This window comes from Rana temporaria, chromosome 8 (assembly GCF_905171775.1).
Source record: "Rana temporaria chromosome 8, aRanTem1.1, whole genome shotgun sequence".
Taxonomy (NCBI): domain Eukaryota; kingdom Metazoa; phylum Chordata; class Amphibia; order Anura; family Ranidae; genus Rana; species Rana temporaria.
The window spans coordinates 71,044,394-71,062,538 of record NC_053496.1 but is presented as its reverse complement, the minus strand read 5'-3'; the positions used below and the strand labels follow the sequence as shown (position 1 = coordinate 71,062,538).

At 38.1% G+C, this 18,145-nt stretch overlaps 1 protein-coding gene across 2 annotated transcripts in view; it reads left to right on the top strand.

The window, feature by feature from the left end:
• ARID5B (AT-rich interaction domain 5B) overlaps window positions 1-18,145 on the top strand; it is a 368,024-nt gene that overhangs the window by 309,159 nt on the left and 40,720 nt on the right. For both annotated transcript variants that reach the window (XM_040361996.1, XM_040361998.1), the window contains one exon: window positions 1,641-1,738. In XM_040361996.1, the coding sequence (XP_040217930.1) occupies window positions 1,641-1,738 (98 nt within the window). The remainder of the gene's footprint in view (window positions 1-1,640; window positions 1,739-18,145) is intronic.

Below are 18,145 nucleotides of genomic sequence, written 5' to 3'. Positions count from 1 at the left end.
AAACGAAAGCTCTATTTATGGGGAGAAAAAAACATAAAGATTTAATTTGGGTACAGTGTTGCATGACCGCGCAATTGTCATTCAAAGTGCAACAGCGCTGAAAACTAAAAATTGGTCTGGGCAGGAAGGGGGTGAAAATGCCCTGTATGGAAGGGGTTAAGGTACCGACAAAGGATTTGTAAAAAAAAAAAAAATAGTATGTATTAGTTTGATATAAACATATCTCTAGTAACAGTTATGGGCATGAGGTTTTTTTTTGCCTGGTTTTATATAGGATCATTATATTTCTAGAAACACAGCTGCAGTATAAGGCTTCATGCACATTGGACATTTTAAAAATGAAAGGAACGTTGGCTGTAGAAAGCTTTATTTGTAGAATGAGTTTTTAAGCATTTTTTGCAGTAGTGCTTCTCTTTTTTTTTAGCTGTTTTTTTTAGCAAAACTATACTGCCATAGAAGGTTATGGCTCAAAAACTATAAGTGCAGAATAGCCCAAAAAAATTGAAATTTGCAGCGTTTTTCAGCTTTTATCAGAGTTGGACTGTTTTTACAGCTGAAAAACTCCTCTTAAAACCCACTAGTTCTGGGGGTTATTTCAAGCCTGAAAACGCCCCAGGCAAAAACTGATAACCGCCTATGTGTGCATGGACACATAGGATAACATACTGGGGAGTTTACTGGCTGCAGAAAAAAAAGTGTCTGAAGCCAAAAACAGCAGCTGTAAAAACATCCAGTGTGCATGAGGCCTAAGATGTACTTTATGTGCTATATCTCACATATAGATTGCCCATATATGTACATATTTTGTGTTTTTGAATTACTTGCATGGAAATGTATATTACAAAACTCGTTTTTATAAAATAATAGTACTGTGTGCTATGCCAGGTTCTAATAGAGGGGCTGGCAGTGGCCATTTAAAAGTTTTAATTCTACTAATAGCGGCGGGGGTGGAGAAAGAGATACAGACACGGAGCTGACAGGCAGGGAGGAGGGGGTCAGGGGGAGAGATGAGAGTAGAGCAGGGCGGATGACGAATGGACATACACTGACAATGATGCAGCAGTCCTAATTTTTGTTGTCAGCACATAGAGGGGGACACAGGAAGTGTCAGGTTCAAGTTTTTTACAGTTTTAGAATGGGGCAGAATACAAAGCACTGTGCTGTTTAATCGGCTTTAAGGGACCATTGCATTTATTTTTTTTGGGTTAACACTTTAACCTAATTCTGACCTTCCCACTCTTAAGGTCGCGTACACACGGTTGGACAAATCCGATGAGAATGGACCGAGGTTCAGTGTGTACGCGGCCTAAGTGTTACACTTAGGAGTTACAGGAAGCCAATCTAAATACAGATTCAGGTTCTTATATCGCATAATTTAAAAATACATTGAATGATTTGTTAACAGAAGCATAACTGCAGTAAATGGTGTTTATCAGCCTGAAGCTCCGCTGTAAACATATGTAGGCTAGACTAATGAATGTCAATGTCTGGTTTCTGTGGGGCACTGTACACCATGGCCATTTGCACTTTGTTACACAATAAACTTCTGTTGTATAACATGCACAGAATATAATTGCAATATCACAACGTGAATAATATGACAAATCATTAATATAAAAGCTCTTGTTTGTATTTTACAGATTACTGCACGGAGGCAATGGAAACATATATATGATGAACTAGGTGGCAATCCAGGAAGTACTAGTGCTGCTACATGCACACGTAGGCATTATGAGAGGTAAGAATTCAAACAAAAGGCATTTACTTTAAAGATGATTGTACAGCTGTGTGCAAATCAAGGCCGACCTGGGCCATGATGGGTACAGACAGAAGCTGCAATGGATTTTCTTTTGATTAAAGTGATGTATTGGGGTAGTTTGCACTTATTTCAAATGGATTATTAAATATGACATCACTTTTGACACGCCTAAAGCCCTCTTCTTATGGTGACAGCAGTCTGTGTCCTGGACTGGTACTGGTTTCATCAAAATATTCACAAAAAACTATAGCTGGGCTGTCATTTCAACAGAACTTGATCCTGTTTGGATGTTGACCCACACTTATGAGTTTTTCCCTTCTCTAGCCACTGTACTTTTTCATCCTGACTATAATGTTTATTCATGCAAATATTTAATAACCAGAGTGCTGTTCTTAATGCGCGAGTAGAGCTACCAATGTACTGCACAATTCTGTATTTTACATGAGCTAAACAGTCTCCTCCCATCAACCCGTGCATACATTTCCCCAGGTCTGCTGCTGGCTTTATCCAAAATTCATCAAAGGGACCACATATTAATTTAGCATTTTTACTGTCTTTTCAAAGCCTGTTTTCGGTCCTGGCCCACAAGTTCTATACAACTGATGGAAATGAAATCAAGTCATTTTAGATGCAACCCTTTTTTTTTATCTGGTCACTTTGAGCATCTTTTGTCTGTAACATTCATCCATCAGTTTTTTTTTTTGTTCTTTATTTTTTAATTAATCCAATGTTAGATTGATTTGATGCAAAAACCTAAGTTTACTCAGTGCTGACATCTCTCTAAAGCTGTGTACACACTATACAATTTTCTGTAGATTTTTTTTCCTTTAGATTTACCAAAACCATATAATAATTTCAATTTGTATGCAATCAGGCAGTTGCACTATATTGTTTTGGTAAATCTAAAGGAAGTCAGACAGCAAAAGTTGTATAGTGTGTATGGGGTCTTAGTGTAGAAATTACCACTGCACACATTTCAGATGTTCTTAGTACAGCACATAAGGCAATGTACAAAAATGTTACAATATTAGCAGAACAAAAGGCTTATGTAATTGTGTTTTGTCAAAATGGAGAAGTAGAATATTGTCAGTGTTGATTTTTTTTCCTGCTAACTTCAAGACATTTGGCAGATGTTCTTATGAGGGTTTTTTATGTGCATTTTAATGCACAATGACTATTACATGTAATTACATACAGACCTGAAAGGGTAATATTTCAGGATGTAATGAAGGAGAGAAAAAAATCTAGAGATCTGGTTTCATTGTTTAGGCACAGCTTCCAGATTTTTAAATGTATTGCAAATGTGAGGCTCCTTTGAACATGTTAAAGAACTCTGTATATAGGTATGGGGTCTGTCATATGCAAACTTATCCAGGAAGTTCTGAAAACTACAAATAAAGTATCTCTAGTTTTATAAAAAAAAATGTACATATTTTTAAAAATCCTTTACATACAGTTAATTTTATTTTATGGGTCCATTAAGCACCTGACCTCTGGAAGATTTATCCCCCCCCCCTTCATGACCAGGCCACTTTTTGTGGCACTGCGTTATTTTAACTGCTAATTGTGCAGTCATGCAGTGCTGTACCCCAAAAAACAAATAAAAATTCTCCCACAAATAGAGCTTTCTTTTGGTGGTATTTGATCACCACTGCTTTTCTTATTTTTTTGCGCTATAAACAAACAAAAGACCGACAATTTTGGAAATACATTTTTTTTTTTTTTACTTTTGGCTATAAGACATATCCAATAAAGAAATCGAATTCCTACATAAATTTAGGCCAATATGTAATTCCATGTATTAGGCCAATACATGTTTGTTTTAAAAATATCCCAATAAGCATATTATATGGTCTATGCAAACGTTATCGCATCTACAAACTATGGGATATGTACCGGAATTTTTATTTTATTATTTATTTATACTAGTAATGGCAGCGATCAGCAACTTATAGCAGGACTGCGATATCGCGGCGGACAATTGGACACTGACACTTTTGACACAAAATTCATCCCTCCCCCCCCCCCATCAGAACGGAACTGTGCCTTGTTTACATAGGCAGAGCAACATTCTGAATCTCTGCCCGACGATCAGCGGGTGCCGGCAGATGTTTTGCTGTGATCATGTATATATACATGGCCACATTTCTTCCATGAAGAGCATGTCTAGTCACACTTCTCCAGACAGTGGATTGGTGTACCTGGGTCCCACTAGTTTTGTCTAGTTCTGTGCTGATGGCACTGCTGGACATCTTCCAATGTCAAAGTAAGCATGACATGTCTTTCATTTACTGCCTTAAGTTTCCTTGGCCGACCACTGCACCTATGGTTCTCAGGGTTGCCTGTTCGTGCTTCTGCAAAAGAGCATGAACCCCAGGCTGATTTGAAATCTTTGCCTGGAAGAGACTTTGCTGATGAAGTAAAACTACCTTGTGTCTTGTTGCTGGGCTCTGTTTTTCCATGGTGTATGAGATGTGACATGAAATGGTCTTCCAAAACCTCACTTTAGTAGCAGAGTTTGGCTGTTCCTCACTCAGTTTTAAGCCTTCTACATAGCTGTTTCTGTTTCAGTTAAAGAGGAAGTAAACGCTGTTTTTCTTTTTCTTACCTGTAAAGTAAAGACATATGGGGGTATTTACTAAAGCTGGAGAGTGCAAAATCTGGTGCAACTCTGCATAGGAACCAATCAGCTTACAGATTATATTGCCAAAGCTTAATTGAACAAGCTGAAGTTTGAAGCTGATTGGCCACCATGCATGGCTGCACCAGATTCTGAGTGCACCAGCTTTAGTAAATCTACCACATAATGTGCTAGTATGCAATGCAATGCATACTAGCACATTATGTTAAACTTGCCTACAAACAAAGCACTCATCGTCCCCACTTCAGGCCGCATCCATCTTTGCCTATCTTCCCTCTGGCGTCCATGACTCCAGCTGTGTAACTGGCCTGAGCCGTGTGACGTTACTCCTGCGCATTTGCACAGGAGCCGCCGGTCATGGTACAGGCATTTGAAGGAACGGCACTGGTGACCTTTTCCTTCAGAGAACATGCGCCGATGACATCGTTGGTGCAGTATACAATAAATATTTCCTAAACGGTGCACGTTTAAGAGATATTTACAGTACCTATAGGCAAGCCTTATTCTAGGCTTACCTAATAGGTACAAAGAATACAAAAAGGCTTACTTCCTCTTAAATGACTGTGTTTCAACCTACATATGAAATTGATGATCATTAGCACCTGTTTGGTATAATTAGTTAATCATACACCTAACTTTAATCCTACAAAATCCCTGATTTAGGATTAATGCTGATTTAAAGCCAAAGGGTAGTCACACCAAATATTGATATGATTTAGATCTTTATTTAGATCTTTATTCTGTTTACTCACTGCATTTTGTAAAGTTACAAAATGTAACAATAAATAAATATATATTTTAAAAGTATTCTTACTTTACAGCATTTCTTCACACCTGCCTAAAACATTTGCACATAACTGTGTATATATGAGTATATACATATATGTTTGTCTAGAGTTCTGTTTTATTCAGATTGCCAAAAGTAAGCTTTGTTCTCTGTTTCCACATACTCTATTGCTGTAAAATGTATTTCAGACACAGTTGTGGTGTCATAATGCAAACAATCCACTGCGTATTTATGACATGTTAATCATTCAACAATTTCTTAATGAAAGTATAATTGCTTAGAACAGGCGATTAAAAATAAATTTAGGCCTGACCACATCCTTGAGAGTGGTGTGTGCATAACTCGTAAATGATTAAAATTAGAATGTGAACAGATATTTATTTATTTTTGTCATAAACCAGCTGGAAGAAGCTGGAAGTTGTTAGGAATAATGAAATGAAAGGACAGTATTTCAGTGTTGTGTAAGATATGATGGCTGATGGGTTTAAATTGCATCCACAGCACAAAGACCCTACAGAAGCCCATTGATTCCCTTGTCTAACACAGATGAGTGCAGCCTGTTTTTATACAGAATTTTTGAAACAAGGTGCCTCAGTCAAAAAGGAATAGAGCTTGTAGGAAGTGCACTTCATTTTGCCTAATACATATTGATGAAGATATAGTATCATCCATGCATAATGTTACTACACACAGCTAGCTATGATTACTTTATGACAGGGGTGTCCAAACTTTTTCAAAGATGGCCAGATTCGATTAAGTGAACATGCGTGAGGGCCGACTATTTTGCCTGACATTCTTTGAACCATTAAAATTTGGTCTAAGTGTGTTCGTCTGAGCACTACTACACTGCCCAACAAGAATTATCTTGCCTTTGTGGCTGTGTGGTGAATAGATGAGATCTGGCGTGTTATTTGGATATACTGTATATATTTCTTTTGTGGCCCCAACGAATCCCAGAGCGCTGCTTAGGACTACGGATGAGCTTGGGCGTGTTATTTGGATATACCGTATTTATCGGCATATAACTCGCACGGCCTCACCATTGCCATGAATGCAGCCTTACCATTGCAACCAATGCAGCCTTACCATTGCAACCAATGCAGCCTTACCATTGCAACCAATGCAGCCTTACCATTGCAACCAATGCAGCCTCACATGTGCCATAAATGCAGCCTCACATGTGCCATAAATGCAGCCTCACATGTGTGCCATAAATGCAGCCTCACATGTGCCATAAATGGAGCCTTACCATTGCAATCAATGCAGCCTTACAATTGCAATCAATGCAGCCTTACCATTGCAATTTTGCTTGTTAGGCATTTTATGAGCTGTTAACAGACTATAGTGAGTTTATATTTCACCATTAAGACCGTTATTTCTCTGATGAATGCTTGTTTTAAATACCCATGGAGACTTTCCTAATAGCTGTAAGCGCCACAGATGCCTCTTAGATGATAGAAGGCAGCCTAGTGTCCTTGATTAGTGGGTGATCCTCGGAAATAATTTAGGCCAGGAAAAAATGTGTATAAATTGGCATCCCAACCCAGACTTTCACCATTCAGACTGCTGTATATAAAGAGACATGGACGATGAATACTGGACCTCAATTATGTGAACCCCACTGTACAGCTAAATTATGGCAGTCCCATAATTTCATAATTTAATATGACCCCTGCAGGACCTGGCCCAAAGTTCTGAGGCCTTTTTTGACAGGCTTCTGTTTGTATCAGGTGGATTTTGCAATCCCATACAAGTCTGTGAGATCGAAAATCATGCTTAACGCTGGTCAAATACAGATCAGAAGGAGGTCAACTGCAGGTGAAAATCAACTGTCAGCGAATTCTGATTGGTGCCATACACACCCAATAGGCCCCTCCTTTTTAGAAGGCCAAAAGATACAAAACTAAAGATACTTAAAAATCACAGTTTAATAAAAGGGGAAGGGGAGAGTTGGATAAAAGGACATTGTAATTATTTGTGAACAAATGGGACTATAGGTTTGGGTTCAGTACCACTTTGTTTCTGAAGGATTTAGACTCATTCCTCTAATGTTGCAGGTGTAAACTGGCCAAAAACGAGTACAAAACCACAATTGTAAATTTTCTGCATTATTAATAATCTTAAAACCTGTAATTATTGTGGTGGAAGTGTGTGTTCCAATAAAACCCTTTACAATTTAATATTTCCTTATAGCTGCTATGTAGGCTTTAGCACCTGTATATAAGTTATGCATTAGTTTTGCAAATGTTGCTGAATGGGCTGATATAAATGACATTTTATATGAACAAGTTATTTCTACCCTGTGTGAGCACCGTGGAGGAGATGTCAATTTAGTGCTTCACTGCCAGTAGGTATTGCAATTTGTATAGGCTTCTGTATCCTGCTGCGAACCTGAATATTTCTTGTCTGTGAGATATTAAATCACCAATGTAACATTGTGATTTATAGTTACTATTACATTTTCGTTTGTTTGCATTAGCGTGAAAAGATTTTTCAAATCACCTTTGTGGGTACTGCTGTTTAGTACTGTTTTTGTTTGACCTGATGACAGTCTTGTTAGAAAAAAAAAAAAAACATTTATTGTGACCCTTCCCTGTTCCAAAATGTGAATGTGTGAGTAGATTGTATATGTGTATGAGGCTCTAGTTTGACATTAGATCTGTATATCGTCATGTCACCACTCTAGTGTCTTGTGGCCTGCTTAAGTCTTCCTGACATGGGATTACGCGCAAATGAAGTACTAGATCTGTTGGTTAAAAAGTAGTTTACGTCTCTTCAGCCAACGTTAGCTGAGGTTTTAAACTTGGTGATTGATATATTTTGCTCAATAAGAATATATCAGTTTAAAATGCTTGCTTGCAAATTATAAAATGCTATGATCAAAGCTATTACACTTGATTTCATGTGACCATTCACAGCCAATCAAGAATACAGTATATGGCATAGGCTGGGAATTTATTCCTAGAAGAACAAATGCTGAGCTGTTCTTCAGTATATCCATCTGCTTGATCTGCACTAGTTATATGCTGTGTTTGTTCTGGAAAAAGTTGTAATTGTTCCTAATTACGGATCTATTTAAAGTAAAAGAATAGATAATTATAGAATCGATTTTCTAGTACAGGTATATTTTTCCTGTACATATTGTGAGAACTATTTCATAGAATACAACAAATATTGCTACTAAATGTAGGACATTGTCTTATATGTAGTAAAATTTAGAGTAAAATCTTGCAATTAAAATGTTCTGATATAGAAGGCATAGTTCCGAGTCTCACGTTATATAATACTCTTATAGGACAGTGTCCTCAGCCTGACACCATACAATACTTATTCCTGTTTACAGGGCTAGAGGACAGTAACCTGAGTGTAACAACATAAAATACCAGTTCTGGTTTACAGTCAGAGGACAGTATCCGCAGTCTGACATCATAATATACTGATCACATTTTTCAGAAATAAAGGATATAGTCCCAAGTCTGACATCATACATTGATTCTAATGTTCAGGGATAGAGGACAGTGTCCTGATTCTGACATATTGTACTAGTTCCAGCTAACCTATATAGAAGACAATGTCCGGAGTCTAGCATGATATTATGTTATACGTGACATTGTTCTGAGGACCCACATAGTATCAGTCATAGTGATCCCTGTAGTACCCCTCCTGACGCTAAATAGGATTTAGTAATCATCTTCCAATGTAAAAAAAAAATGTCTGGAAATGGTTAATCTGCAGCTTGTATTTTTCTTCCTTATGAGCTGTTAAGTGATGTCACCATTTTTGTCATCTGCTAATCACTCCATTATCTAAATATGTCTTTCACTGAGGCTTACATAATGAGATTCCTTTTCCATCTAAACGGCATGCATCAACCAAGTGTGTAAAATAAAAAAGTACTTTAACCTAACCCAAGTGCTTATGAGTCTGACCTTTCAGGCATAAAGTAGTCACAGGTGCTTAACCAAACCATCTAGTCATTAGAAAAATCCTTCCTTAAGGTCATTTTAAATCATTACTTACTGTTGAAAAGAGAGAGAATTGCAACTACCGGTAGATTTATTTTAGAAATCTATGGGTTCTTTTTTCCTTTGAATTGGTTTGCCATTGTCATTATTGTTTTTTTCTGTGTTAGGTCTGAAATAATACAAACTATGCTTCATTTAAATCTATCCATGAAAGATGTAATAAACCATGTGCAGAGTTTAAATCTGTTAGTAGAAAATATCTAAGGCCCCGTACACACCATAGAATCCATCCGCTGAAAAATCCCAGCAAATGGGTTTCAGCGGATAGATCCTATGGTGTGTACACTCCAGCGGATCTGTTTCCGCGGATATTTCTCCCCTGGGATGGATTCCAGCAGATCGAATATTTGCTGACATGCCAAGCAAATCCATCTGCTGGAATCCATCCCAATGGATGGATCCGCTGGTCTGTATAGACTCACCGGATCCATCCGTCCGAAGGGATCCCCCGCATGCGTCGTAATGATTTGACGCATGCGTGGAATTCCTTATATGACAGCGTCGCGCACGTCGCCGCGTCATAATCGCGGCGACGGCGCGACACGTCATCGCCAGAGGATTTCGGCGCGGATTTCAATGCGATGGTGTGTACACTCCATCGCATGAAAATCCGCCGAAATCCTCGAGAGGATTTATCCGCGGAAACGGTCCGCTGGACCGTATTCGCGGATAAATTCTCTCGTGTGTACGGGGCCTAAGGCTTCCCAGCCAGCAGTAATACATTTAGAAATTGTCATATAACTTTGTTCTGTTATTGCTAGTAATGGTCAAGGCTGAACCAAGACTCTGGTATTCCTGCCATGTGTATATTTTGTTGGATGACAAAGATATATGCTTTTGGAGAGAACAAAATAGAGAGGTATTTATAAAACTTAAAACGGAGGAATATGGAGAGGTTACTCACAGTAGCCAAAATGAATACAAGCCACTGGCTGATTTGGGCAACATCCACAGAAGTTATTTTTTCTCCATTTCTTATAAATGACTCCCTCCCCTTAAAAGTGTATATATAGCCAAAACTTTATTGTCCAGTTTTGGATAGAGTAGGAAAGAGTTAGAACTTGCTCATTCACTCCATTTTGCTGCAATAATGCACTGCACTGTTGTCATTCAGTGCCAATGGCAATCCAATGCACATAGTGCAGTACAGTGCACAGTGTTATTTTCATATGTGGCATGGTGCATGTCAGCCCATTCATTTTGATAGAGCTATTTAATGCAGGTGAACACAGTGTGCCTCAGACTCCTCTGTCCATTTTACACCCAACTACCTCTGATCTGCCTACACCAGTGGTTCTCAACTTCTGTCCTCAGGACCCACTAACAGGCCAGGTTTGCAAGATAACTGAAATACATCACAGTGAGAGATGATACCACTCTAAAAACTGCTGATCCCTTGGCTTTGCTTCCGTCCCACTAAACCAAAAGGGTGCTGGCTATGCACAGGTGCATTGGATAGAAGAAGATCCTGGACTGCTGCACTCCTTAAAACGATGTCTTGTACAAATGGAGTCCAAAAAACAACCAAAGTGATGCAGTCAAAATGAAGTGAACAACAGCAAAAAGGTAGCTGACATGTTTCACATCATGTAATGCTTACTCATAGGTGATATTGTTTTCTGCTCAGTGATTGCAGTATTCTAGTCTGCATCTCCCCAAGATAATACTTAAAATCTGGCCAGTTAGTGGGTCCTGAGGACAGTAGTTGAGAACCACTGTCCTACACCGAGGATATTGGATCCCCTTCCATTTGTTTTTAGCAGATCAGATTGGAGGTAGGTGGGTGTGATCTAACATAAGTCCATTTACATCTGCTGGTCCATAGGGGTGAATTAACCATCCAATCAGGTTCACCTGAAAAACTGACAGGCAGACTTGATTGGAATGGCCGTGTGAAAGAGGCCTAAGACTATCCGTTGTGGTTTTGATGGCACTGGATTACATTAGGATTGGGGCTTTTATAACCGTTTAATTTGTTCTGTGTAGTTTATAAATTTAGTTTTGGCTTCACTTATCTCACAAGTGTAACAAGTACTTGCATGTCTTGAAGTTGTATGTTGAGATGTAGAGATTGCCAGATTGAGGTTTCCAAGACCAAATACTTCAAAGGATGAATCATTTTGATTTTTTTGCAGTTTTGATTATAGTATCCACATGTTGATGAATTCCGTCTTTAATACTCTTTCTATATAGCGCTCCTACATTCCAACACTGTAAATGGGAGGTGAGGGAAATCAGTGGTGGCAACTGTCTAAGAGGGGATTTACCCTCACTTGAAGAGATTTTCCCCTGGCAAAACAAAAATGGTTTTGGCATTTTGGGTACAGTTTTAGAATCTATTTTCTGTCTGCACACTGTTGTGTGGGATTTCCAGACAAAGTTAAGATCTAACACCCTAACTGTATTTGTTGACGAGATTTGTTGTTTCCAAAGTATGTATTTCTAGAACAAAATGCTTTTCAATGTAATTTCACAGATGTGATGCAGTATATTTAGATGGTATTGTACAGCGCTTGCAGGGCTCCTATTGGCAGAAACAAATCAGAAGTGGAGATTAGTAAAGTGAATTAGCTTGGTGATAGTTGGAGTGCTAGTCTGAGGACAGGATCTTGCTGACAGAATCAATGCAGGATTAATGTCTCTGGAAATGTAAGCCACTGCTATGTCTGGATGGTTCTTCCAGTGTTGTATGTATACTACATATAAAGATTGTGTAGAGATCAGTAAGAAAAGGGGCGACTCAGTGAATGTTTCCAATGCATACCAAGAGTTCAACTGCTTGAAGGTGTCTGTTAACGCAGATGGTTCAATATAGACAGGGGCGCAGTAGCTCCTGTTTGTTTCACCCCCTGCACTTAGCAGGTACCCTTCTTTCTGGGAAGGATGATGACAGTATGGGCTTTTTTTAGGTCTTGGTATTTAAATAGTCAAATATCAATGCTTTGGTAAAATGCTGTTATGTGTTTTATGACATTTTTAGCTTGTGGAAAAGGAATGCTTTTAAAGTAGAGTTATAACAAAAGGGTTAGCGTGAGTATGTGTGGATTTAAAGGGCTTGTTAAATATAATATTAAAACAAATCTGTTTCAATGTCTACAGCAGATGTTCAAGCTAATTATTTTATGGTGAAAAGAGGGAAATTAAGACTAAAGTGTGTGCTGTTGACATTGAACTATATCTACTGTTTTCTTATATCATACATTATAATATCACACAGAAAAATAGGCAGTATGTTGCTATGTTTATTTCTCAAAATAAAATACTTCTATCTGAATAAATCTATTATTTACAGCACTTTGTACTTTTACTGCTTTAAGGCTTAAATGTACAATGTACTCTGTTTAGAAAACGAAACGGATATTTCTGGGGTGTATTGGCATACCAGGCGGTAAATATCCTTTCTCTCATCATTACTTTCTAATAAAATGGCAGTATAAGTCACTGCTCTGGTGGCTGTAATTTGATTCTGTCACACAGTAACCTTTCATTATTCAGCAATATGTAAGATATTTGCCATGGTGACTAATTGTTACTAACTCTGCAGTATATTAGCATTTAGGAATACACAGCATTCTATCTGTTTTTCTTCACTGACGTCCTTGGGTGACTTCTACATACGAAGGAGCAGGCTGTTGTTTTATTCTGTAACCAACCACAGAATTGGAATATTCACAGTTCTCCGAAAACTTTGTTTTATCAGCTTGGACCAGGTTGGAGCTAATGTGGCCAATCATAATTTTTATTTTCTGATGTAAACAAAATGACTGCTGACTTCTGGTTGGCTTCTATGGGTAATACTTCCATGTATTTTTCCTCTATATTGTATACTTTGAAGTTGCCACTGTACTTAAATACAAGATAAAAGCGTGCCTGCTTCTTGAACATATAGTTCAGCAAGTTGGGAAGTAGGGGATGTGTGTCTATGGCAGGGAGAAACAGAGTGCCAAATTTGTACATGCCATTGGACTTTAAATCCATCTAGCCTAAATGTATGAATATTTCAATATGTCTGATTATTGTACTTGAGATTGATCACTGAAAGGTCAGAGGATGGGGAGGTCCATGCCTTGGTACTTTGCCCTGAGTGCTTTGTTTTTTTCCCCCTATAGAATATTTAACCAAAATCTCACATTTCCAATCCAGGACTCTCCAATATGTGACATGCTTTTTAAAAATGTTGGCATTTTTATTTCTAATATTAGTAGAACTATATAATATATAAATGTTCTGTATTTGGCCAGTTTATATATACAGTATCAAAAGTACACCACTCACATTGTTGTAAATATTTTATTATCTTTTCATGTGACAACACCGAACAAATAACACTTTGCTACACTTTTGTCACATGAAAAGATATAGTAAAATATTTTCAAAAATGTGAGGGGTGTACTCACTTTTGTAAAAATACTGTGTGTACGTGTATATGTGTGTGTGTATATGTATATGTATATGTGTATATATATATATATATATATATATATATATATATATATATATATATATATATATATATATATATATATATATACATTTTGTAGGGGATCAAAGGGAGTGATAAGCCGGCTCAGACAGTTCAGTAAAATAAAAATGGGCTTTATTCAGCAAAACAAACAGAAGAAACAACAGACTTGTCTTGTTACACAAGTGCAGATATAGGAAAAGTTAAGTCTCTCTAGCCAACAGGCTGATCTACAGACAAAGTACACTACTCTAGCCAGAGCTACAGTCTCTGGTACGGTTTTGCTCACCCCAGCAAGTACACAATCAAGCAAGGATTTTCTCGCACAGCATGCTGCTGTGGCTCTCTCTCCAAGCACACTGCTTCTCTCTGACCTTTTCAGCTCAGCTGGCAATAAGCAGGTCTAAAGGGGAAGTACCTGCCCTCTTCAATTAACCCCTTCTTAACCCTGCCCCAGGCTGACCCTCTACAATATACACAGTGCTCAGCATAGATAAGTACACCCCAACATATTTGTCACAAAACCTTTACATTCCTTTCAGAATTAAAATTTTCTATGGGGCACTATACTAAAAAAATACTCCCACACATGTGGGCCATTGATTGCAACCAAGATTTGTACACACAAAAAACTAATTATTTCAAAACCATGTTGCAAAAATTAATACACCCCAATGAAAGTCTTAGGCGCAAAGCTAAATTTAAAACAATAAAATCCTAATTAACAAGAATTCAACTACAGGCGAGTCTAATTATTGATTGAACAGGTCCAGCAGACAGTTGATTATAAAAGGGCATTACTTAACAAAAAAAAAAACCTTCCCATGTCATGCTGTCAGTAATGGCACCACATGGAAGAGAAATTTCCAAGAAAAGGCCTGAGAAAGAAAATTATTTTTTTACACAAGAAAGGTGACGGCTACAAGAAGATCAGCAAATCTTTACTTGTCAAAATACTGTAGCAAAGGTGATACAAAAATGTAACAAAGAGGAGCTGCAACAATCTCACAGAGACTTGCTGGCTGTCCACGGAAGTTATCACCTCGACAGGAGCATCTTCTGATGAAAAGGGTTAAAGAAAATCGCCATTCAAGTTTACTGCAGTTGGCTAAAGCATTAGAAAGCCAAACTGGGGTGATTATTTCCCGTGAAACAATACAGCATACACTGCAAAAGAATGAAATGTGTTGGTGTCATCAATGAAGGAAGTCTCTCCTAAAGCTAATACACAAAAAAAGCCCACCTAGAATTTGCCAGGGAAAAAGAAGACTATTGGGACTCTGTGCTCTGGAGTAATGAGACCAAGATGAATGTTTTTGAATCTGATGGCTTCAAAACTGCATTGTGACGCAAAGGTGAGTGAATCATGGTGGTGGAAGTGTGGGGCTCCTTTTGTGGGGCTGCATGAGCGCTGCTGGTGTCGGGGAGCTGCATTTCATTGATGGTATCATGAATTAACAGACATGCTGCTCTATATTGAAAGAGAAGATGCTACCATCCATCCCTGCCCTTGGTTGGCATGCACTTTTCCAACATGACAATGATCCAAAATGCACATCTAAGGCCACTTGCATTTCTGAAGAACAGCAGGGTGAAAGTGATTCAGTGGCCAAGTATGTCTCCTGATCTGAACCCAATCGAATACCTATGAGGAATTCTGAAGAGACAAGTTGAACATCACTCTCCATCTAGCATCCAGGCTCCAAAAGAGGTTGTTCTTAAATAATGGAAAAAGATAGATATTGCAATATGTCGCCAACGTGTTCGCTCCATTCCTAGAAGACTTGGTGCTGTCCTTACAAAATACTAGATGTAGTAGTTTTTTGTTGTGGGGTGTATTCATTTTTGCATCAACTAATTTTGAGTACAACTGAAGATTTTTTTAATCTAAGTTATATTATTACCTTGTGAGAGATGATACCGCTCTAAAAACTGCTTATCCCTTGGCTTTGCTTCCGTCCCACTAAACCAAAAGGTAGCTGGCTATGCACGGGTGCATTGGATAGAAGAAGATCCTGGACTGCCGCACTCCTTAAAACGATGTCTTTATTGTACAAATGAAATCCAAAAAAACAACCAAAGCGATGCAGTCAAAATGAAGTGAACAGGCTGACATGTTTCACATTATGCTTACTCATAGCTTACTCTTATTACCTTTCATGTAATGAGCTAAACAAATGTTCTATAAGACTCAGTTTTAGCAAAAATTTGGAAATTATTCTAGTGTTCATTGAGATATTGATTGAAAATCTTACTTTTCAAAAGAGGTGTACTCATGTATGCTGAGCACTGTATATATGGTGTGTTCTCACACAGGCATAATATATCCACCCCTTTTTATAAATTTTTCTTTCTATATACTCCTTTCATACAAGTATCAGGAGAGTGTTTGTTCATGATTCTTCTCTTTAATTTTCATGGAAGAATTACTACCAATGAACATATTTCAAATGTTCAGGTTAAAGTTTGAAAACGACATACATTAGCTAATAGCTTATAAAATAATAAACTTTAAACACATAAATCATAACAAATGCTTCAGTTCACAATATTGTTGCTAAACTTTGCCATGTCCCAGGCTTTATTTAAAACATGTCTGTCTGGATGAAACAAGACCTTGAAATATATTGTTAAACAATCTTTCATACTAAGCTTGTTTTGAGATGAGAAAAAAAATTTTTTTTCAAGTGTCCTGACTCTGTTTAGCATTATCATATAAACAGTGACTTCATGTTCTAGGCATGCTCATCTGGTAACTTATTAAAACAATATATTAAATGTCATTCTCACAGATATGTTCGCAAACAGGAAACTCAATTCGAAGTCTTTCAACTGTTTTACTATTCATGAATTTTAGTGTTTGCAGGTGATGAGTTACTAAGCTGGGTCTTTGTTTTAATATGTTCTAGTATGTTGTATTTGGGTTATTTTTACTGTCCTTGTGTTCTGAATTTTTGAAGTGTATGTCCAGACTGAACTTTAGTCTAGTTTTGGCTAGAACCCCTATGAGTACAATCGGAACACCCCAGCATGCATCCCAAATATATTCAACACACCCTACCATAAACCTAATTACACGAGCATTCACCCCAAATACACTAAGCAAATCTCACTATGCAGTGTTACCCCCAGAACTTTGGACCCTGCACCTCATTACAGTCAACACACTGCACCAAGCACACACATCATGTACCCCCTGTATTGAAGGCTCAGGCAACCCTTGGAGCTCTGCAGACCTACAAGAGGGAAAGGAGACCACTAGTAGTATGTTTCCTCACTTTTGCTATCCGTCATGTTGGGACATCAGTGAAGGCATCCAGCATCTGTAGGCCTTGGTTGACATTTTGAGGTGGAAAGAAAAGAGCACATGGTGGTATAATGTTCAATGTCCATGTCAATGTTTTGCTGGCCAAGATTGGGATCTTAAGTAAAAAATAGACATGTGCAGAATGGAAAAATTAGTTTTGTTTCATTTCAGATAAATTTGTTATGTTACTAATTTAGTTTCGTTATGGAATTCCTTTAGCTTGGTTTTGGAATTCCTTTTGTTTCATTTTGTTTTCATTAAAATGCATTTCCTTTATTAATTTTCTAACAAATTCCAACTTTTAAGAACGATTTGAATTCATATCGGTCAGAAAACCATCGACCGATTTGAATTCTGTGTGAAGAAATAGCTTCCCCACTGACAGATGAATATAAAGAAAACAAAAGAAAAATGTTTAAAAAAGTGGCTTGGGATCCCCCAAAATCTATACCAGACCCTTTATCTGGGTATGTAGCCTGGCAGGTCAGGAAAGAGGGGAGACGAGAAAGTGTCCATACCCTTCTGAACTATAACGGGCCACATGCCCTTATCATGGGGGGTGGGTACTTTGGGGCAGATCTGGCCCCACTGCCCAAAAGCACCTTGTCCCCATGTCGATGGGGACAAGGGCCTTTTCCCGACAACAGTAAAATCTGTCTGTATATGCAGAATAGCATGCTTGTTATACTTACTGTGGAAGGGGTTATTATTCTGCATTGTGTACAAAGGCTGTTTGATCCTGTATGGACAGATCCTCCCACTACTGCAGGGTCTCTCTTGGCAAGGCCAGATAAGAAACAGGGTAGTACTGCTGCACATGCTCAGTGTGGTCTATATTGCTAGAGAGAATATTCCCTGTTTAAGCTGAGCTTTTCAAGTCACATGATATTGACAGCACACATGTCGGTGTGTGTATACAGATCCTGTTATTATGTTATTTAACAGTCCAGTCCCTCCCTCCCTCCTCCATGCCCAGTAACTAAAAAAGAACAGAGTGGATGGGGTGTCATAACTTGATTGAAGAATGATCCGCCTCCCATAACAGCATGAGGCAAATCTCCTATCTGAACACTCAGCACTCAGGCAGATGAACTATTTTTATATTACTGGGTTTAGTAACACTTTAACAAAGGGCCTCCAGATCCTGGTTTCTAGATTCTGATA